The 24,095-nt window shown below is 40.2% G+C and overlaps 1 protein-coding gene across 6 annotated transcripts in view; it reads left to right on the forward strand.

The window, feature by feature from the left end:
- Kiaa1328 (KIAA1328 ortholog) overlaps positions 1–23,698 on the forward strand; it is a 284,272-nt gene extending 260,574 nt beyond the window's left edge. For all 6 annotated transcript variants that reach the window (XM_038329545.1, XM_038329547.1, XM_038329546.2 and 3 more), the window contains one exon: positions 21,358–23,698. In XM_038329545.1, coding sequence (XP_038185473.1) covers positions 21,358–21,562 — 205 coding nt within the window. In that variant the 3' untranslated portion in view covers positions 21,563–23,698. The remainder of the gene's footprint in view (positions 1–21,357) is intronic.
- The last annotated feature ends 397 nt before the right edge of the window (positions 23,699–24,095 follow it).

Genomic DNA, 24,095 nt, shown 5'->3' on the forward strand with positions numbered 1-24,095 from the left:
TAATTGGATTATTTGGAGTTTTTTGATGTCTAGTTTCTTGAGTTCTTTATATATTTTGGATATTAGCCCTCTTTCAGATATGGGGTGAGTGAAGAACTTTGCCCATTCTGTAAGTTGTCATTCTGTCCTGTCCTGTTGTCCAAAGCTACAGAGAAACCTGTCTCAAAAAGCCAAAGGAAAAAAAAAAGGTGTGCACCACCACTGTTTAGTTCTCTTGCAGCTTTTAATATTCTTTCTTTGTCCTGTATGTTTAGTGCTTTATTATGTGGTGGGGGGATTTTCTGGGACTCTGTTCCTTCTTCTTTTCCTATTATTCTTAGGTTGGTCTTTTCATAATGTCCCAAGTTTTCAGGATGTTTTGTGTCAGGAACTTTTTAGATTTAACATTTTCTTTGGCTGCTGTATGAATTTTTTGTATCTTCTACGCCTGAGATTATCTCTTCCATCTCTTGTATTCTGTTGGTGATACTAATGTCTGTAGTTCCTGTTTGCTTACCTATACTTTCCATCTCCAGGAATCCCTCAGTTTGTGTGTGTTTTCTTAATTGCTTCTATTTCTATTTTCCGGTTTTGAATGGTTTTATAATTTTCTTCAGCTGTTTGTTTGTGTTTTTCTGGATTTCTTTAAGGGATTTGTCATTTCCTCTTTAAGGTCCTCTAGCATCTTCATAAGATTTGATTTAAGGTCATTTTCTTGTGCTCCACTGTGTTGGACTAGCCAGGACTTGCTGTAATAGGCTAACTGGACTCTGGTCATGCCATATTGACCTGGGTATTATGTTCTTATGGTGGCCTCTCCGTTTGGGGTTATTATCAGTTTAAGGGCTTGATGGAGGATTCCCATTGGCTAATAAAGAAACTGCCTGGCCCATTTGATTGGCCAGCCCTTAGGTGGGTGGAGTATACAGAACAGGAAGAAGGAAGTGAGGTAGATGGCTCAGTCAGATGCTACGCCTCTCCTAAGTTAGACAGACCGCCGTGCCTCTCCTCAGAGAGAAGCCAGACGCGATGAAGCTCCAGCCCAAGATGGACGTATGCTAGAATCTACCTGGTAAGGCACCACTTTGTGGTGCTACACAGATTATTCGATATGCGTTAGTCAAGATGTGAATAAGAGGCTGAAAATAATGGGCCAGGCAGTATTTAAAAGAATACAGTTTCCGTGTAATTATTTCGGGTAAAGCTAGCCGGTGGCCGGGAGCTGGGGCGGCCCGCAGCTCATTACTACAGAATGGCGCCCACGTGGATAACTGTATCCACAGAAAGCCTGAGAAAGCTTGGTAAAGACTAGAGTAAAGCATGTTTTGAGAAATTCATAACAGCAATTTCTCGGGTCTGTTCTGCTTGCTAGAGGTTATCAAACACTTTCATCTAAGAGAGGCTTCCTGACTCAGCTTTAGCTGCAAAACCCTGCAGCTCTTTTAAGAGGTCCTGCTAAGAAACACTTAAATGGCGTTGATAAAAGCTGAACGCATGCTTGTTTTCAGCCATAGCAGGAAAAAAGTTGTGCTGTTTTAAAATGCTGGCATTCTGGTCTGTACTGCCAGGACAAACTCTGACTCTTTCAAGCAGGCGGTCCTGACTACGGAGCTTTTGATTTTTGTTTAACACTGTTGCAGCTTGCTTGCTGGCAGGGACCTTGAACGGCTACAGAGTTGTGGTGATAAACATGGCTATAGCCCGTACCTCAGCCACAAGGCTGGAATCGTAGAAAGCTAAGGAATGGGCTGGATCTAGCCGCCAAAGTCACGGCTTTAGTCCTACTGATATTGTTTGGTAAAGTAAAGACTCATGTAGTCAGAAAGAGAGATACACAGTAAAAGAAAAATTCAAAGTTGAAGAAAATGTCTAAGTGGTTTACAATGTATTAAAAGTATATGCAGGCTAGTTAAAGTTCTTAAAAGTAAAAAAGAAAAAGAAAAAAGGAAGTAGTTTGTTGTGGTGGTACACACCTTTAATCCCAACACTTGGGAGGCAAGGTAGATTGACCTCTGTTACTTCAAGGTGTGGTAGCACACACCTTTAATCCGAATGCCTGGGAGGCAGAGACAGACAGATCTCTGTGAGTTCAAGGTGTGGTAGTACACACCTTTAATCCCAGAACTTGGAAGGCAGAGGCTGACGGATCTCTGAGAGTTCAAGGACAGCCTGGTCTGCAGAGTTATTCCAGGACAAAGATATACAAAGAACTTGTCAAAAAATAAAAAAATAAAAGTAAAAATAAACGAAATAGAGGTTAAAATAAAGCCGTACAAAGATGGAAAATATACGGAGAATCTTGATACTGTATACTATTATACTCTCTTTGAATTGTTTGAATGCTGAGGAAGAAGCAATAGCTGCTAAAAGATATTTGTTTACAAATGCTGCTGAACTAATCCAAGATAGATATTTTGAAAATACCTTGACTTCAGAATTTAGATCTAAGGATATGATGCTTTGGAAAGGAGTTTCTTTTGTTTTTACAGAAAATGAGACCGTGTGGATTGCTTCTATCCCAATATGGTATGATAGACCACGCCCTCCTGAAAGGTTGCTGTGAACACCTTCAGAAAATTACTTCACCCAACTGATGACTGAGATGAACCTGGCACACAGGTTACACCATGAAAGACCTAATTAACAGCGTCCCCATTCAGCAGGAAGCAGTTTGGAGAGAAATAACTGCGCCCATGTTCCCAAATATTGTTTATAAATGTTCTTTTACATTTAAAGGGGGATATGATATAGATATGAATAATTTGCATTGGTATGGATTTAAGGTCAATTTTGTTATATGTATATGTATTTCTGATACTGATTAATGTATTGTGATTGTGTAGTTCATTTAAAAATGTAATGTATATAGGTTGTTAATGGATAGTTATCAATATTAGTAAAACTTGTAGTTATGTTAGTTAGATTTTCTAGCTATATAGAGATATATTTAAGTTACATAGGCATTCTTCATATCTTTCAAAGACTACAGAATATCGCATTTTAGATGTTTTAATAACTTAAGGCTTTTCATGACAATGAGACATGTCAGCTCCTGGCAGCACCAATCTACTTCAAGAGGAAGATGGGCATCGAAGAGGATCCTTATGGAGTTTGATAGCCACTTGGGCAAGAAACTGCTCTTGCCTGGACTGTTGGCATAAACTGGACACAAAGAACCCACAGAGAGAGGACTAAATATGAGATGATCTTTTGGGGTTCCTGATTCAAGAAAGAGTCTGCGAGACATTCTGAAGGACACAGCAGATAGTGAATGAACTGCCTTCGAAATTTCCTGCTGCATAGAAATGTCTGATGGATATTTATGAGCCTGTAGGCTGAAGATGGATGCCCCAACAGTACAAAAGAACTTTGGGTGACTGTCCAGGCAGCGAGATGTCTCTGTCATTTCTAGAGTTTGGAAGTTGCTTATTTCTTGTTTACTTAGGTAATATTATATCCTTCTGGAGTCTTTGATGGAGTTGAAGAATAGATAGATAGTTATAGTTTTCCTTAGTTTTGATAAAAGATAAAGTAGATATAAATATTATAACTAATTCTTACTTGATAACTGTTTTGTTATATGTAATTTTACTATGTTAAAGTTAAAGCCTTTTTTTTTTAAACAGAAAAAGGGGAAATGATGGAGGATTCCCATTGGCTAATAAAGAAACTGCCTGGCCCATTTGATTGGCCAGCCCTTAGGTGGGTGGAGTATACAGAACAGGAAGAAGGAAGTGAGGTAGATGGCTCAGTCAGATGCTACGCCTCTCCTAAGTTAGACAGACCGCCGTGCCTCTCCTCAGAGAGAAGCCAGACGCGATGAAGCTCCAGCCCAAGATGGACGTATGCTAGAATCTACCTGGTAAGGCACCACTTTGTGGTGCTACACAGATTATTCGATATGCGTTAGTCAAGATGTGAATAAGAGGCTGAAAATAATGGGCCAGGCAGTATTTAAAAGAATACAGTTTCCGTGTAATTATTTCGGGTAAAGCTAGCCGGTGGCCGGGAGCTGGGGCGGCCCGCAGCTCATTACTACAAGGGCTGATTTCTGAGTTTATCTTTGTTAGTTGAATGCTTCTTGGATGTTTTCCCGTCCCCTTGTTTTCTGTTTCTTCTCTGGTTTTCTGACCTGAGTGGCCTGTGGTTCTGGTGACCAACAAGCCTTCAGGTCCAGTAATGTGTCTATGCTGAAACTGATAGTCTACTTGGCCTCTGGAGTTTGGGGTGCTTGCTTTGCTTCTGAGGTTCTGGGGATCTGGGAACTGGCATGATTTCTGGGGTTTTAGATACCAGAGTGGTCTCTGGGTTCCAGGTACTTGGGGTTCCTAATACTAGCATGGCCTCCAATAGAGCAGGCATCTTCTGGAGTGGCCTTCAGTAGAATGGGTGTCTTCTGGATTTCCTAATACCAGTGTGACCTCCAGAGCAGGAGTCTTCTGCCAGGGGTTATGAGCCAGGATATGGAGCCCAGAGAAGTGGATATTGTTGGGGATTGATGGGCAGACTGAAGAGGTATTATTGGGCAGTGGGGAGTATCTTTCCTGGGGTTCCTAGTACCTGCTTGACCTCCAGTAGAGTGGGAGTCTTCTGCCTGGAGTTGTGGGCTGGGATAAGAAGCCCATTGATTTTCTTTTTAAATCACAACATGGAAGAGTACAGAATATGGATGAAGTTCATGGTGACATGTTTCCCCACATGATGATAATGACTAAAAAGTATAAGCAGACACCAATTAAATGTTTTCCTTTCTACTTGAGAGGCAGAGGCAAGTGAATCCGTGTGAGTTTGAGGCCAACCTGATCTAAAAAGCAAGATTCAGAACAGCCAGGGCAACTACACAGAAAAACTCTGTCTCAGAAATAAAAAAAAGAAGATTGCCATGGTTATGGTGTCTCTTCACAGCAGAATGGCGCCCATGTGGATAACTGAATCCATTCACATTCATTGAATAGCTAATATATATCAAGTATTATAGTGGGCATATACAGGTATATTAACTTGTGTGTTTATAAAAATATATTATTATAAAGATTTTAAAGATACTTAGCTTCAAAATATTATATTTTGAAATATTTTCAGATTTTTCAAAATCACTTTCTTAAAATGAGGCCAAGAACTCAGCTTAATTGTATCTGCCTATAGAGTAACAGTTTATATGTGGCATAGTCACATTGTATTAGCTCTGTTTCCATTGTGTGTTGTAGTGAAAACAGAAGTAATCAGAGGAATGTGCATGAATTGAGGACAATATAAAGTTCTAATATGAAAAAGGTGTGTTGACTTCATAAAGTAAATGTGAGGTTATAAATGTCAGTTTTTCCCATGTTTAACCTGGAAGGTGAAAGTCGGTCCATTCAAAGGGGTGTTCATTTAGTTGAGTTGGCACCTGGGATTCTCTGCTAGCAGCTGCATTACCCCAAGAACAGTTAAATGCATGGAAATTTTTATTTGTTTCATAAAAAGATACTGTTTTTCTTTTTCAATTTAAAGTTTTCATACTGTATATTTTGATTGTATTCCCCCTCTTCAAGTCCTTCCGAATTCTCTTCTCCTCCATAACCACCCAACTTCAACTCCTTCCAGATCCTCCTCTCTTCCATAACCACTCCAAGTTTATTCTCATTTCTCTCCCTCTTGCTCTTCCTCTCCCTACCCATTTACAAAAACAAAAAAAATCAAAACAAACAAAAAAACCAATAAGATGAAAAATACTAAAACAAAAAGTCCATCAAAGCAAACAAGCAAATATGGAGTCAGTTTTGTCTTGGTCAACTACTAATGGGCATGAGGTCTGCTCTGGAGTACATAGGAGAAAACTGGCTTTCCCTACCCAGCAGGTATCAAGTGCAAATACCTTCTTGGTTAGGTGTGAGACTTTGTATCCTCCTCTCAGTGCTGGAATTTTGTGTGGGTTGAAACTGTGTAGATTTTATACATTATGTCCTAGTCTGAGAGTTCTTCTATGCATCAGTCCTGTTGGGTCTGAAAGGTGCTTTCTCCTTGGAGCCATCCACCGCTTCTGACTCTTACAGCCTTTTCACCTCCTCTTCTACATAGATCTGTGAGCCTTGATGGGAGGGGATTGATTGACACCGCCATTTAGGACTGAGTACTCTAAAGTCTCTCACTCTATGCACATTGTCCAGTTGTGGATCTGTGTGTTAATTACCATCTACTACAAAAGAATCTTCTCTGATAAGTGATATATTGACCATATGTATAGCAATATGTCATTAAGAGTCATTTTATCACTGTGTTCCTTCAGCAAAATAATAACAGTAGGTTTTTCTCTAGATCTCATTACCTGTCTAGTCTTAAATTCCTGACCACTTCAGCAGCATCAGGTATGGGTTCTATCTCATGGAGTGAGCCTTAAATCCAGTCATAAAGTGGTTGGTTATTCCTATAATATTTGAACCATTATTGTACCAGTGTATCTTGCAGGCAGGTATCTTGCATTGTTGTAAGTTAGAGAGTATCTTAGTTTGGGCTTCTATTGTTGTGAAAAGACATCATGACCACAACTCTTACAGAGAAAACTATTTCATTGGGACTGGTTTGCAGTTCAGAAGTTTAGTCCATCATCAGCATGGCAGAAAGCACGGCAGCATGCAGGCAGACATGGTGCTGGGGAAGTAGCTAAGAGTTCTACATCTTGATCTGCATATAACAGGAAGTGTATCCTACACTGGACATGGCTTGAGTAAATGCAAAATATCCTCAAATTAAGAACCTCAAATTCCTCCCCCACAGTGACACACTTCCTCCAACAAGGCCACACACCATAGTGGTGCCATTATGGGCTAAGCATTCAAACATATGAGTCAATGGGGGCCATTCTATTCAAACCACCAGAGAGAGTTTGTAGCTAGGTGATAGTGATGGTTACTTTTCTCCTCTGGTAGCAAGAAAAGTACCTTACAGCACCTTAGACATTAATCAATAGAGTGAAGTTTCTAGTTCAGCACCATCTCAATTTCTCCGTGTTCAGTAGCATAAGTAAGTGGTGTCTTCAGCAATAGGGCCTTACCAGCAAGTTGTGTGGCATAACCAATAGTCTTGTAATACCCTGTAATTTGGTGGGGGGGGGGGGGGCTCCTGTGGGACTCTTTTGGCCAGTGGCTCAATAAGTTGTAACCCTTTCCTGGCACTAGGGGTTTTACTTGGTGACATAAGATGTCTAGTTGGGGCGCTGTCTCTATGTTATATGGTAAATCCATCTAAATTTCTTTCATATATATGTAAAATGAAAGCTCTACCAGTCCCATGTGGCTTTTCAAAAGGCTTTATTTTTATTGAAGTGGTTCTCAACCTGAGGGTTATGACCCCCTTGAGGGTCGCATATCAGATATCCTTCATATCAGATGCTTACATTATAATTCATAACAGTAGCAAAATTACAGTTTTGAAGTAACAACAAAAGAACTTTATGGTTGAGGTCATCACAGCATCAGGAGCTGTATTAAAGGATCACAGCACTGGGAAGGCTGAGCATCACTGTTTTAGTGTTAGTTGTCCCACCCCATTCTTTCTCTTTACCCTGCCCTCCCATCCTCCTAATCTGGGCTCCTCTTTGTCCCTTTGTAATGCTATATTCTATGTCCCCTTCCTTGGATTCCCTCATCCCCCTCATCATGATGAACCAGACTGCCTCCATATTAGGCTTAAAAGCCATCTTATAGTAAAGACAAACTAGGTTCATTCCTGTTTATAGTTGAACCTCTGTTTCTCAAGGATTGGGCCATGCTCCACCTGTAACCTTAACTATAAATGGTTCCAGGAATGGCAACCATACCTTTGTTTCAAAAGGTTGTTATGACTGCCTTGTTATGACCACCTTGTTATATTCTGCTTCTGTAACCCTACTTATTTTCCCACCAAATCCCCCATTTTGAAACCCCCTTGCCCTGAGCTTTAAAATCCCTGATCTTCCCCATGTCTATTGCCAATCTCTTGAACCCCTGCCTTTAGGAAAACAGCTACATACTACACAATTTTAAAAAATCTTGCTTTAATTAATTTGTCCATGGTCAGTGGTCTTTCTCCTTGAATCTTTGGGATTAACTGTCCCTTATTATAGATACCTAATTTCTATGATTATTCAAAATAAAATGCACATATCAAAAACTTAAAAGCTACCATCCTTATATAAGAGCAAATGTGATATTTATCTTAAGGTCTGGGTTACCTCAGGATAATTGTTTCTAGCTCCATTCATTTACCTTCAGATTTCATTTTTCATAATAGTTGAATAAAATGCGAATGTGTAAATATATCTGATTTTCATTATGCAGTCATCAGCAAATGGACAGCTCCTGTTTTGATTGGATCATGGTGTGCTGATGCAATAATTCTCACTTGTAAATCCCATTAGTACCTCTGTTGTTGTGCATACATGGGATGTGAGCACTCAGATGGCCTGAGGCAGGAGGGTTTTAAGTTTGAGCCCATATAGAGATACATAGCAAGAACAATAAATTGCTACTTTTCTCATTATTTTGAGCAAATACCTGACAAGAATTAAGGAGGGAGGGAGTGGGTTATTTTTGCTCACTGTCATTGCAGCTGGGACATGAAGCTACTTGTATGCATTGCAGCAGACAGGAGACAGAGATATGTACATGCTCAGTTGAAATTGTTTTCCCTTCTTATTTATTCGGCGACCCAGCCTATGTTGCTGGCAGACATATTCAGGATCTTCTACCTCAATTACATTTCCCTAGAAATACCCTTATAAACATACTCAGAGGTATGCCTCAGTGATTCCCTAGGTGTTTCTTTATGCAATAAAGTTGACAAGAGAAATTAGCCATCACAAACCCCATTTCAAAAATAAAATGTTGTAATCACCCATATCTCTTTGTATATTTGCTTTATAGAATAAGGTAAAAAAAAATGAAGTTAATCGGCTGATTATCAATCCTAAAGGAACCTCATTGGGACATTGTTATCAAGGGAATAATGCCCATCTTGTATTTACTAGTGACCTAGAATCCAGGCCTCAGCTTCAGGACATGCTACAAAGTCCAGACCGCACAGTGAAGACAAGATCTTAAGCATTTTATTCCTCACAGTTTTATACTGTCCAAATGTTCTATAACAATCATACGTTGCCAATGTGTTTGTCAATTTTTGTTTGTTTCCTTACTTATTTGTTGACATGCCTTCACTTTGTGGTGCAGGCTGGCCTCAAATTTGCATTCTCTTATATCAGCCTCTCAAGTGCTTAGATTTCAAGTGTGCATCTCCATGTACAGCTTTAAAAAATATTTAAAATGGGGGCTGGAGAGACAGCTCAGAGGTTAAGAGCATTGCCTGTTCTTCCAAAGGTCCTGAGTTCAATTCCCAGCAACCACATGGTGGCTCACAACCATCTGTAATGGGGTCTGGTGCCCTCTTCTGGCCTGCAGTCATACACACAGACAGAATATTGTATACATAATAAATAAATAAATGTTAAAAAATATATATTTAAAATGAAAGCAGAAGGCGCACATTTGTAGGATGCAAGCACACTTCAGAATTTTACACTCTGTAATCTCAAGCAGTTGCAGAGTTACTAAGGTTACCTTGGCCCGTGTGACATAAGCATTCCATCTCTTTGTTAATCCAGACATAGGTGAGGGTTGTGCTTGCTGTGGTGTGTCACCTCAACTCTGAAAACTAATTAGTGGCATCTTTTCAGTATTGCAGCCCTTGCTAGCATTTCACAGTTTTTAGTCTCATGAAAGAAATGCAGTTTGGAATTCTTCATCTGTTTGAGATCACCAGATTCCCTTACCTTCAACTTTTAAGAGACTTCTTTTGAGTATCTCTAACTGTTCTAGGAACTTTAATTCCTTTGTAGAAAATTGCTTTATATATGTTACATAAAGTAATCCTCAGAATCATGAAAACATAAACCTCCAAGAGGCAATTATAGGACACCTAAGAACCCTGTAACACCTGGGTTTATAGGCCTGGGCTTCAATGATAGCATTGCAGTTTTGAAAAATAATTTTATCTAATCTATAAAATGGGAATAATAACAGCTCCCTTATGGACATGTCATGATGATTAAGCAAGATAGTATATATAAAGTACTTCACACTATTCTGTTCCATGCTAAATGCTCTACAAAGAGTAACTACCATTATAGAACTTCCCAAGGCCCATAAGCCTGAGAAACATGATGTGATTCCAAGATTTAACCTAGACAACATTAGGAATATGTTTAGACTCAACTCTGAGGTGAGCATTTGGCTTATTTGTTTTGTTTTGTTGTCATTTGGCTTTGGGTTGGTTTTCCTAAGAGGGTCTTCCTGTGTATCCCAGATTGGCTTAGGACTTCGGATCTTCTTGCCTTAACTTCTCAAGTGCCGGAATTTCAGGCAAATACCTATACCCAAAATATGATTTGTTTATATTTTGCCCTTGCAACAGAAGTATAAAGACAGCTATGTTGGATACATCCAATATGCTAAAATCCATTTTAGCTTTCTTCTGTGCTGTGGGGAAAAAGAATTTTCAGGAAGCCTGGAACAATGTGTGTTAATGATACTGGCCTTACCATCAAATGCCATGAATAGTACCACTGCAAAGATGGTTTAAAGGCAATCTTGAATGACCTGCCTTAGCAGGATTTTTCTGGTATTATAGGGAGATGTCGCCATTAGTAAAAGTACTTCCCATATAAGGAGGAGGACATGAGAACCCACCTACAGCCAATAAGCTATGTCAAGCAAGGTAGAAGGCTAGTGTAAACACCCAAGGTTGTGCTCTGACTACACATGTGTACCATGGCACTTGCACATGTCATACATAAAGAAAAAGATAATCTTTTGTTCATTTTTTATTATTTTTTTATTTTACATACCAATCACAATTTCTCCTCCCTCCTTTCCTCCTGTTCCCTCCCCCACCTCCTTTCTATCCCCCCCCCCATCAACTTCTCAGAAAGGGTAAAACCTCCCATGGAAGTCAACAAAGCATGGCATATCAGGTTGAGACAAGACCAAGCTCCTCCCCCTGCATCAAGGCTGGATGAGGCATCCCAGCATAGGGAATAGGTTCCCAAAAACCAGAAACTGGCTATTCTAAGTGATTCCTTATTCCAAGAAGAAACTCATTTGGACTGTACCAGCCCCCCAGCAGTTAAACAACTACAGTAGTCACTGCTAAGTGTCCCATTGCCTCAGTGCCCAGCCAAGGGTTAGTTAGCAAAGCTGAACACTTGCCCTGTTAGAAACTCTAGTATCATTGGACATTGACTCATTGGACATAGGCCAACTCCCTCAACATCCTTACAGTGAGGGCAAGCAACTGCCATAGCCACAATGCTGAATCTACCCATGCTTGCCCTGCAATAATTAGGGAAAGTCTCCTCCTCAATGCATGATCTTGAGACTGTAGATACTCTTGTAAAATCTGTTTCACCATCGCCTATATTTGGAAGCATCCAGAAGAGTCCTACAGTTCCAGAAATGTAGCTGCCTCTGGTCTCAACCCCTGCCAACACCTATGCTTACCCTGAAGTATCGAGGCAGCATTCCTTCCTCTGTGGTGTCCTCTGTGGTGGTTTTGGAACTAGATGTTAGTACAAAAAACTTTGGCATCACTCTAGCTTGCCCCAAGAGCATGGAAAGGATGTATCCATGTCCTTCAACTATATGATTATAATCTACAATGCCGCAAGTATCAGTCCTATCACAGCTTTCCTCATGTAGCTGAGAGATAATCCCAACAAGCTGTGTAGCTCCAGCACCAAGTGTATTTAAACCACAGTACCTAGTAAAGCTCTTCCCCCACATTCCTCACCAAAAAAGGTATGGATATAAGCACATAGGCCCAAATATTAATTCTGTATTTTCTAAATGATCTAAGATATATCTTCTCTGTAGCTCACAGATTGTAGATCATGACTACCAGCACTATAAACCTCAATACTAACTGCATTTGATATATTTAGTTTGGATTTCTGTTGCTGTGAAGAGACACCATGACTATGACAACTCTTATAGAGGAAAACATTTAATTATTGCAGGCTTACAGTTCAGAGGTTTAGTCCATTATTATGGCAGGAAGCATGGCAGCATGCAGGCAGACATGGTGCTGGAGAAGGAGCTGTGAGTTCTGCATCTTGATTTGCAGGCAGCAGAAGGAGACTGCCACACTAGGCCTGGCTTGAGCATATAAGACCTCAAAGCCTGCCTCCATGGTGACACATTTCCTCCAACAAGGCCACACCTAATAATGCCATTACCTATAGGCCAAGCATTCGATCACATGATTCTATGGGGGCCATTCCTATTCAAACCACCACATTTCACTCCCTAACCCCATAGGCTCGTAGCCATAAAATAATGCAGAAATGCATTCAGTCCAGCTTCAAAAGTCCCCATAGTCAGTAACTGTTTCAAACTAAAAGCCCAAAGCTCAAAGTCTCTTCTAAGATTCATGCAATCTTAACTTTAATCACCTATAAAATCAAAATTAAAAAATCAGGTCATCTGCCTCAAGCATATAATTAAACAGGATCTATATTAGTGTTCCAAAATGAAGGAAAGGGAGAATAGTAAGGAAATACTGGACCAAAGCAAGACCAAAAACCAGCTGTGTAAATCCCAAACTCTGCATCTCTATGTCTGATGTCAAAGTGCTCTTCAGATCTCCAACCCCTTGTTGGCTGCAACACACTTCTTTCTCTTGGGTTGGTTCCACTCTCTCATAAGCAGCTTTCCTTGACAGGTATCCATGACCGGCGTCAACTAAATTTTGCTGTCTACAAGGCAATATAAGCTTCACCTTCACACAGTGGCCTCTAGACCTCCATACAGGGACACCCCTGACATTTTTCTGACTTCAGGGGTTTCCTAAATCTGTTTATCCCCTTGAACACAGGACTTAGCTCTATACCACTTCTTGGCGTCCCTTTTCTCTTCAATCTGTATATTTTGTATTTTTCCTAGCTCAGCTTGTTATTTTTCATTGTAAATCTTCATAAGAATGAACACTAACAACCACACAACGGAGTCTATACTGGGCTGTTTTGAGGTTTTCTCTGCCAACAGAATTAATTCTAAATTTTCCACTTTAGCCTCAGGTACACATCCCCAACAAGGGCAAAAAGCAAACTCATTCTTTGCCAGAATGTCACAAAGACAGTCTCTAGGCCACATACTAACATTCTCCTCTGAAACCTCTTGAACCTCTTTGGAGAGATAGGGGACACTGACATTGCTCTAATGCTCAGAGATGAACTTCGTAGCCTGGGCTGTAGCTTTCCTTCCTTGCTCCTCTTGAGACCTTTCCCAGACTGACCTTCTCCACTGTGTGCTATACCACAGCAGACACCATTCATTCCTTCTCCACTGTGTGCTGTACCACAGCAGACCCTATTCATTCCTTCTCCACTTGTATACAAGCATCTCGGTGAACAGCAGCTGAGATGTACACTGTAGGCTACAAGGTGTTGACTTTGACTCAGACAAGATTTCATGGCAGGATTGTAACATGCCATCATTACTTTAGTGCTATTGTTTGTATCAATGTGAACATTTTAATTTCACAGCCTACAGATTTCATGAACTTCTGTGTTCTCTCTGCTCCTGTTTATGCATACAGAGAAATCCTGGGTTCACATTCCTTTTAGATTAAAAGAAAGTGCAAGGTGATCCATTTGAAGTACCCAGACAACTTCAGATCTAAAAATAAATTGTTTGAGAACAAAAATAATTCTTTTCAGCTAATCTAGGTGAGTAAGGCTCTAAGGATCACAAGAGCAAGAAAGCTCTTCCCATTGAGAGTGCTGTCTCACTCAGCACTGTGGTCATGAACTTTTTTTTTATTTATTTATTGAAAATGTTAGTGGTTCAAAATAGCCTAATCATCTGCTGATACTCACTTTCCACACATTTACAGTAAAATTGACCATTCCTACTTTGTCTGTTTTTCTTTGGGGGGGAGAATGTCTTGTAGCCTAGGCTAGCCTCATATTTGCTAGGTAGCCAAAGCTGACCTTGAACTTCTGATGCTTTGGCCTACACCCCCTGAGCTGGGATTACAGGGATGTACCACCATGGTCATGAACTCTTAAGGGAAACATAGACTCCTAAAATGTTGGAAGATCAAAAACCTCATACTAAGGCCAAGAAATGTTTTACCTAAACAATGCTGATGTGAGAGAAAATTTTAATCTATCTTCTTGCAGCTGTAAGAGTTGTAAGAAGAAAGAAAGAAATGTAGTAGAGAAAGCTGTGTAGGTAAGTAATGTCTAGATAGTTCTATAACAGGCATGTTAAAGAAAAGCCAGACATTATTGATACTGGATATTTTATTTAAGTGAATTTAAAAAAAAATGAAACAAAGCCTGTGTGGTGGTTTGAAAGAAAATAGTCCCCAAAGGGAGTGGCACTATTAGGAGATGTGGCCTTGTGAAGTAGGTGTGGTCTTGTTGGAGGAAGTGTGTCTCCATGAAGGCAGGCTCTGAGGTCTTATATATGCTCAAGACACCACCCAGTGTCTCAGACCACTTCCTGATGCCTGTAAGATGTAGGGCACTCAGCTACTTCTTCATCACCATATCTGCCTTCATGCCTCCGTGTCCCACCATGTTGCCACAATGTTCCCCCATGATGATAATGAACTAAATCTATGAATTGTAAGCTAGCCACCCCAATTAAATGTTTTCCTTTCTAAGAGTCGCCATGGTCATGGTGTCTCTTCACAGACTTAACAAAGTCTGCCTGTGTGTAAAGTTTTTCCTGCCAGAGGTTTAAGATCAAAGGTAGCACAGAATTAGAATTATTCCAAGAGCTCTAACTTTTGAACACTACTAATAAGTATATTTAGCTAGCTTTTACAGAAATTGAAAACATTCTGTAGTCTGTAATGAACTTCAAATCAACTTTCTTGCCACTATCTTCAGACTTAACCTACTAAGAAAAAATAAGTACTATGACATGAAGAACCAGAATTCACCTCCTCACAAGGCCACCCATGGTAGCTGTAGATGTACATAAAGTAGGAAGGGTTCACTCAAGTAAAATGAGCATGCTCTTACAGGTGGCTTGACAGCAATCACCGTAAGTGCTTCTGTTTAGTTGGAGCAATTAGAACAGTATTGTGGGGTTTTGAAGTAGCATATAAATTATCAATAACCGTAATCTCACTATCTATACTATATGTGTTAATAGTTTAGTGTTTAGTATGCTTCATTATAGACTGCTTATCACTGATTTTGACTCAAACAAGGGTTGTCCAGTTCAGTTACTATGCTGACCCAGTTCCGGCTCTAATGAGCCAGAAGTCCCTGGCCTTCTATCTTCATCAGAGTCAATTTTTTTCTTATTGACAGCTCTTATGTTTCAATAATGGATTCATTGAGCTTTTTCTTATCATTCCATTTTTTGAATGCTTTCAACCTTTAACAGGTAGGGAATCTTTCTGGGTTGCTTTTTTTTTTCATTTTTCTTCTAGACTGCTGAAAGGTGTTCCCACAGGCCTGAGGTCTGACAGTGATCCCCAGAGAGCTGGTTTCTCCCCTATCTGAATCTGCTTTAGCCTGTCCTTGGCTAACAACAGTCAAGCAGTCTGTTTGGCTACAGGTACTTTTCCCTTTCCTTTCATCCCTTTCTGCCAAGTTTTTCTCATTTTCCTAACTCAGTAAAGCCTCATGGTGGGAGATTAACAGTAAATCAGATGCCATTTTCTTGACTATTTTTTTTCTTTCTCCCCTTCTTTTGCATTTCTCCCTTTCTCCTTTCCTCCTCTTCCCTCCCTTCTTTTCTTTCTTCCTTCACCTAGGGAACTATGCATGTGTGTTTAACCTCCCTATGGCACATGCACACTGAAATACTATTGTCAGTGCAACAAATTGTCAATTAGAATGGAGAGCACTATCAGTAAACTCAAAGAAAATCTTTCCTGGTGTTCTGAGTCATGCTCATTTGCAAGGAGAGTATTGACTCATGATCAGTCTTGTGGTCTGCACCCATACCTCCGTAGACGCATTGCCATAGTGCTGCCTCTTACATTTAGTGTGGGAGTCGTGGTGCTGCCTCCAGCATACACCCTGTGTCTTATTAGGGTTACTATTGCTGTGATGGAACACCATAACCAAAGCAACTTGGGAAGGGAAGGGTTTATTTGACTTATACTTCCACATCACTATTCATCATTGAAGTAAATCAGGACAAGAACTCAAACAAGGCAGGAACCTGAAGGCAGGAGCTGATGCAGAGGCCATGGACGGGTTCTACAGTGGGCTTGGCCTTTCACCATCAATGACTAATTAAGAAAATGTCCTATAGTCTTGCTGACAGACTAATCTTTTTTTCTCTAAACAAGATTTTTTTAATAAATTTATTTATTTGAATCCTGGCCACAGTTTCCCCTTCCTCCTCTCTTCCCAGTCATTTTCTCCTATCCTCTTCCGCTCTAGTCCCTCAATCCATTCTTCCTCCTCTGTTTCTGATCAGGAAAGGGCAGGTCCTGTCCCCCATGAGTATCAGCAAAACATGGCATATATGTTGCAGTAAAACTAAGTACCTTCCCATGTATTAAGGCTAGTCAAGGTGACCCAGTATGAGGAGTAGGGTCCCACAGTCCAGTAAAAGAGTTGGAGACAGCCCCTGCTCCCACTGTTAGGTGTTCCACAAGAGGACCAAGCTACACAACTGTAGCATAAATGCAAAGTGCCTAGATCAGTCCTATGCAGGCTCCATGGTTGTCAGTTAAGTCTCGTGAGCCCCTGTGAGCTGAGGTTGGTTATTTCTGTGAGTTTTCTTGTGATGTCCTTGATCCCTCTGGCTCCAACAGTCCTTTTCCCCCACCCCCTTCCTGTAGGATTCCTTGAACCTCACCTAATGTTTGACTGTGGGTCTGCATCTGTTTCCATCAGTTGCTGGGTGGTATCTCTCTGATGACAATTGGGCTAGGCCCCAATCTGATCACAGGAGATGGCCAGATCATATTACACATCTGCTATTGCAAGGATTGTAAGCTGGGGTCTTCCTGGGAGAGTCTCTTGTGCCAGACTGATAGTCCCCCCTCACCACAGTGTTCTTCCTGTTACCTAGTTTTCTGGGGCCATGGATTGTAGCATGGTTATTCTTTTTTTACCGCTAATATCTACTTAAAAGTGAGTATGTACCATTTTGTCCCTTAGTCTGGGTTACCTCACTCAGGATAATTTTTTTTCTAATTCTATCCATTTGCTCTCACATTTCCTGGAGTCCTTGAAGGCTTATCTATGTGTGCCCTAAATGTACTACAGTGAATGTTAATGAACGGGAGAATCTCTTACCACTTTGATCTAACAAGGTTTATGAGGCAAGAGTCTCTTCTCTTCATTTGGTTTCTGCACTGTGTTCTCCTGCAGTTTGCTCTGCCTTTGGAAGTCTGGCACATAATGGTCTTCAGTTTCAGCAGCACTTACCTTTCATGACAATGAAATAAATACCTGTAAATTTCAATTGTTCTGTAGCTTTTCCAACTGTTCTAAATTGTGTCTTAATTCATGATTAGCAGGAAATTATAATTCTATAGAAATGAAAGTATTTTATATTGGATGGTCATTTTATAAGTTCCCAAAGCAATTAAGATGCTAAAAAGCTAGATATGTTACATTCTCTAGTGCTTTAAAGTAGTCGTAAATGACAGACCGTGTGCTTTACAATCCGTGTGTGGTGACACAAAGGAAAGGATCCATTCCATTCTTATGGTGGCACAGCTTATTAGACTCACGCAGATCTCTGAAATCAAGTGCTTTGTGTAGGGAGTGATGACTTTTTTTCCCTTCTATATTCATTCTCATCTATATTTATTCCCTCCTCCCTTCTCAATTGTGATACAGAATACCACTAAGCAGCACCCCAATTTACAGTGAGTTTTTTTTTTTTTTTACGAGAACTCAGAAATACACAAGTGGGCATCTTGTGAATCTTGGTGGAAGTTAGCCAAAGGTTTCATTATTTTTAGAAGGTTCTTTCTGTTAGTGTGATTGTGAACTAGTAAAGATGTAAGTCTTTCAAAGAAATGATAATGCTCCAGGGTTAGTCTCTCAAAACTCTTGGAGCCAGATATATTTCAAATTATTCATAAAATGCATGTTTTATATCCCCCTGAGTCAGATTTTGTGGACACACAGATTTGGGTAAAGGATCAATGTTGTTACTAAACAGTGAAAAAAAAATGAGTGCTCGGTACTTTTAAGATTTCAAAATTGCAGATTAGAGCTAATTTAATCACTCTTAGACATTTTATTTATTGTGTCTATTCACAGTCCAAGAATCCCATAAAATCTCTGCTTTCCTTTACCTGTTTCTTTGTATTCTCATAGAGAAGTTTCAATAGGCTGTCGGGGTTACAGAAGGAGCCTGTGAAGACATTTGTGTCCAATGCAGTAAATGCTTACGGTTCACAGAAGAAAACTCAACTGTTCTTAGTTATTGTCATCAGATGAGCAAATGTGTAAGGATGTTTATTTAAGACGCTTCTTTACTTCAGCTCCAGTCTCTCAGCCAGCTTTGTACACAGATTGGGGTGGCTATCACCAGCTTCCTCTGTGACCTTTCAGAAACTTTCCGTGCATGCTTTAGGGCATGTGTATAGATGCATGAACTGTAGACATGCCTCATTTGTTTGAATTGCTCTATAATGTTCTATTATTGTCAACAACCATGATGCAACTGGACAGTCAAGCAGTGAATGGATACTTAGGTTATTTTCACTCTTGTGATTAGATAAAATGATCATTGATTATTCTTATTCATATTGCTTATGTATATGAGAGGATATCCATAGATAGTCCTGGAAATGGGATTATACAGCAGATGATCTCACTGGATTCCAAAGACATTACCAAATTGTTTCAAGAGTGAGTGTATGTCCACCTGAAATATTTGAATGGGTCTATTTTGTCATTTCTTTAAAAAGCAGGTAATGGATACTTTATTCATAAACAAGGACATGAAACTGAATTTTTAGCTTTAACTATGTCATAGAGTTTTCATTTTTGGTGGTGGATAAATGCATACAAGTATATTTGACAGTGAAAGTGTAACATCCAATGTCAAGCTCCATGGTAATAATAAAAAGGTAACCAAATGCAATATCTTGTAATTATCATTACCATTTATTTTATTTATTCACTTATGCATTCTTCAGTTAGAAACGGGGCTATATAACCCAGACTGCCCTCCATCTTCTTACACAGCCAGTGATGACCTTGAACTTGTGACCCTCCTGTCTCCATGTCCAGAGAGCTGGGATTAGAGATGTGTTCTGCTGTAACTGGTTTCATGTAGCAGTAGCAATCAAAGTCAGAGCTTCATGCATCCCACAGAGCGCTCTGCCAAATGAGCTTTATCTCCAGCCTTGAAATTTTATTTTCTATAAAGAATGGCTCTTTTGCCCATTTTTGCACCAAGTTGTTAATATTTTTTCATTTCCCTTGCAAGTATTTTTCCTTCGAAGAAAAGTAGTTCATTTTGTGATATCTATTATTACAAATAATTATTTGTAATATCTTGCATCATTTCCCAGGTTTTCTTTTTACTTGGGTATTTATCAGGATTTTTCTATTCAGAAAATTCTCCCATACAAATGATTAGTCAGTATCTTGAGTAGGTATACTTATGTTTCGTCTCTGGTCCTTTCTCTCTGTTTATTCATGAAGTAATTTGTTTTAATAGCTTTTAATGTCTCTATTAACTGGAGTTGTTTGGGGTGTTTCATTTTGTTTTTTAGATCCTATAACTGTCCTTTCTTTGAATTTCTACTTCTTCATAAAACAATTAAACAACATAATAGCAAATAAAGAAATAGCTTTACTATGGAGCAGCAACTAGAGGCCCAGGCATTGTGCTAACCACTGTCGGTGTATATAGAATCTTAAGCACCAGACTGTTAGCACTGGCTTTTGATACAGGGAATAGGAGTGCCATTTGAGTGGAGACATTGGATACGGAAAGGGCTTTTCTTTATATAATTTTATATATTTGAATTTTGTAATGTAAACATACATTTTCTATTATTTAAGAATTTCATATATGAGTACACTGTATTTATATCATATTCACCCCTTCCTTTTCTTCTTATTTCTCTAACTCCTACCATGTCCCTTATATGCCCCTCTCAAATTCATGTCCTCTTCTTCTATAATTATTATTGTTGAACACACACACAAGCAACCTACTGATTCTGGTAGCGATGCCTATCTGTATGTGGATTTAAGGCTAATTATATGGGCATGAACAAGCTGTCAAAGAGCTTTTCATGAGGGGAGAGAAATAGATTCTACCTTAGTAGGAGTGCCTGTGGCTCTTCAAGTGGGCGTGGGGACTTGTGAAGCTTCCCGTCCATGCGAGCACATCAACCATTATGACTTAATGCGGGCTTTGTGCAGACAATCGTATTGTTGGTAGTTCAGGGTACAATATTTCTGTCAGGTCCAGAATGTAGGAAAGATAAGTAAAACATAAAATCTTCTCTATCGTGGAGTTAAATGAAACAAATAAATTTCCATCTTTAAATAAATTAATGAAGATACCATCTGGCAAAAATCTCTCCCCCAGCCAGTGTTTTCTAAGACAAAGGTATGTGCACAAGGTCGATTCCACTCTCAAAAGTTACATTTGCTTAACAGATGTGCCTTTTCCAGTTAGCTGACCATGCATAAGAACATAAGGCTAACCTCTGACCACTCGGAACAAGACACAGAACCCCTTTGTTAGGAATAAATACCAAGCAGGACTTGTGTTGGGTGTGCTTCCTGCGGTGTGCAAGTTTTTCTGTTGCATGACAGAGAAGCTGAAGAATTCTACATGTTCTTCATGACTCGGAAGTGATAAAGTACTTCTGCTATGGGACAGATTTGATCTCCAAGAAGACGAGCACTCATAATGCTTATCCACTGGACAAAGGGGTCTTTGACATATTTGTACTGATTTTCTTATTTATGGGTAAGGAAACTGAGATCCAGAAAGATGAATCAAGTGATTTGAACCAAGGCCTGTATAGGAGGGGAAGAGAAGAGCAGTAGAATGGTGGTTCCACCGTGCCTAAGGGAAAGGCAAGGCATGTATGCAGAAACCAAGTTGAGGCTGCCTGCCTCAGTGTAGTTTGACATAAGCAATATCATCCCGGTTATCAAGACTGCTCTTGCTCTTCTATAGTCTCTCTTCCTAAGTTAGAAAGGGCTGGTGGGGTCAGCAGAAGAGTAAACCTTACAGACAGTAACAGGGGCCTTATTCTCAAACCCCTCCTGGGGAATTTTTCCCTTAAGTTTCCCCATGGTGGAATCTGTGGTCAAACCCTTGCCCTGGGTTTGACCTCTGAGGGGCTTTTGGTTTCTCATGTTCTAATTGATCCTGTTTTGTCTGGGCTGTCTTACAGGTATGAGGCATCTCTGCTGGATTTGGTTCAGTCTCTGAGCCCAAATTCTGCTCCCAAATCTCAGTCCCATCCCTCCAGAGCAGCAGGAGTGTGGAGTGCTTTCCGACCTAGCCCTCAGAAATCTATCTGGAAGAAAGTGGGGACGCGCAGGAGCCCTGAAGACCTGGAGGAGAATCAGATTCTGGAAGACATATTTTTCATATGACTCTGAAGCACATGCTGCAGAATTTCCGTAGGAAATATTTGGGTTCCTTTACATGCTGATGTAGGATGTTAAATTAATTAACTGCAAAGCAGCCAAGTCTCCCCTTTCACAGGGACCTGTCTTACTGGCCTCCTCTCAAGTGTTGAATACAGAAATCATCCCAACAAATCAGGGTGGTTTTTGTTCGACTAATCAAAAAACAGGCTACAGAGGTGGTCTTAGGGATAGAATCTTTTCTGCGCCAAACAGAGATTAGAAATTTAGGATATTTTCTGAATATCAGACACCATGGATATCTAGTATCATTTTAAGAGGGTTTTCAATTTACTGCTGCAAATATTGGCTCTTCCCATACATTAGAAAAGTATCCACTTCAGAAGGGTTCTTCCTTCACCCATTCTCTCCTCACTGAGAGTGGCTGTTCATTCTGAAGTTGGAATTAGGGACCCTAGTATCACCACTACTTGGGACCCAGTACATGTGAGTCATAGTGGTCATCAACATGGCCATTGCTGCCCTTTACACTAAAAATCTCAATGGTCAGAGGGAAATTTCCAGCCAGACTGTGGTATTAAACCTCATGTAGGAATGGCTGCCTGGGAAAATCTACCTGTGTCCAGACAACCACCCCTGTAGTGTCCCATAAGGATGTTTCTTGTTGACTCCAGTTCTGGTACTCTTGTTTACGTCCTCCATAGGTGTGTCTGAGGAAGGTGGCATTACAGAAAGAGTGGTACCCAGTGGCTGAAGTTAGCAGTTTTCCTCTGCCCCTGCTTCACTCCATAAGGATGACTGCCCCTGGGTGCACCAAGTCTAGGAAAGCTCAGCTGAGCATCTTTATTGGCCTAGATCCAAATCTTTCCTCTCCAGTCTGAGCTCAGTCCTGTTGATTCTACCCATTTCCTTTCCCTTCGAGACTCTCAGTTCCATACTCTTTATCTGAGGCAAATACAAGGACAAGATTAATTACCGTAGTCATTCCCTCTGAAAGTTGACAGTTCATTGCAGATTCAAATTTTCAAAATCACCCTGAGAGTAACTAAAATAAACTTGTTCTATTTCAAAACACCTTTAGGATACGTCTTTGGAGTGTCAGAAATGGCAGTTAGGTTTCCAGAACCATCTTCCCTCTTTCCTGTGTGTCACAGATAGCTAACCTATTCCCTTAGACTTGCTATAACCATAGTCACTTGTTCTGGGCCTCGGTGTTCATGCTACTACAAAGAAGGATGAGAAATGGAATATGATCTCTTTAAGAAGCTTGTTTGCCTAAGAGTTAAGGGGGTTTTTTTTTGGGGGGGGGGGGTGCCATACCAGTGAATGGAATTTAATTGCTTCCGTGCCTTAACAACATGGGAAGTTTGTAAAAGGGGAAAAAAATCAATTAACAGTTTCTAGACTTCACACTCCCTACCAGTTTTTTTTGGCATTGGTACAAGGGTGGTAGGAAGGGAATATATATATATATATATCCTAGTGTCTTTGTTATTAATTGAATAATATATGTTAACATTTTAATCTCTATTAAATTTACTTCGCGATGTATATGTTGTTGCAAAGTATTTGGGCATGAGCTAATTGTAGCCTGTCCCACAGAAGAATGGGAAGAAAATAGGAGCCATGTGACCTCTCCTGATAACGTTCACTTCAGTGACTGGTTGGGACTTGCTTGACCAGCCCCTAGGTGTTTCCTCAAAGCAAGGCTGCACACACACACTGTGAATGCCACAGCTCAGGTATTGCCCACCTTGCAAACTGCCACCCTGTGAGAGAAAACTAATCAGTGTTGTAAAATGGAATCAGAGTGTGTCCACTGGACTCCCTAAGTGAGGTCCAAGTGGTTGATTTAAAAAGTCAAGATTAATCAGGGGATACCTTTTGTACCCATCCCCCTTCCACCTTCCAAGAGGCACATGTGTCTCTCCAGACCTGGCCCACAGTGGGGACTCATCCAGATCATTTTAGGTGTCCCAAAGAAGGCCTGACTGTCTCCATCCCATCGAATCACTTTTTACTGGTTTGTGTCAGCACAAGGTTTATCTTAGAGGTTTTCTGGGGAAGGAAAAGGGCCTGAAATAAGTCGCTACAGTTGGCTAAAGGTATATTAGTTTTAACATTGACAAATGTTTGTGGTAAGTTGATGGTCTATATGGCTATTTTTTTCTTGTGGTTTTGATAATGAATTCTCCCCTTGCACCTTATCTAAAGCTATAACCATAGCTTTAGAGCAAGAGCAGAACCCCAAATTATCTAAGTACTGTTCTCTCCTTGTTACTTGTTGGGACAACAGGGGTGCATGGCCATTTGAAAAAAATGGAAATAGTGTGCCTTATCTCAGCTGGTGTTCCTAGTGCAGCTCCATGCCGTGTTCCCATCACCAGGACATCAGGACTCAATAGGTTCTATAGCTGCTGGAATGGACAATTCAATCTAAGCACACTTCTGAGTCCATCTCCTTAGCATCTCAGCAAGAAAGATAGAAGTTGTGGCCCTGCCTGGTAGGTTTTGGGTTCTTGAAGAATCCAAGCCAGGG

This window comes from Arvicola amphibius, chromosome 5 (assembly GCF_903992535.2).
Source record: "Arvicola amphibius chromosome 5, mArvAmp1.2, whole genome shotgun sequence".
Classification (NCBI taxonomy): domain Eukaryota; kingdom Metazoa; phylum Chordata; class Mammalia; order Rodentia; family Cricetidae; genus Arvicola; species Arvicola amphibius.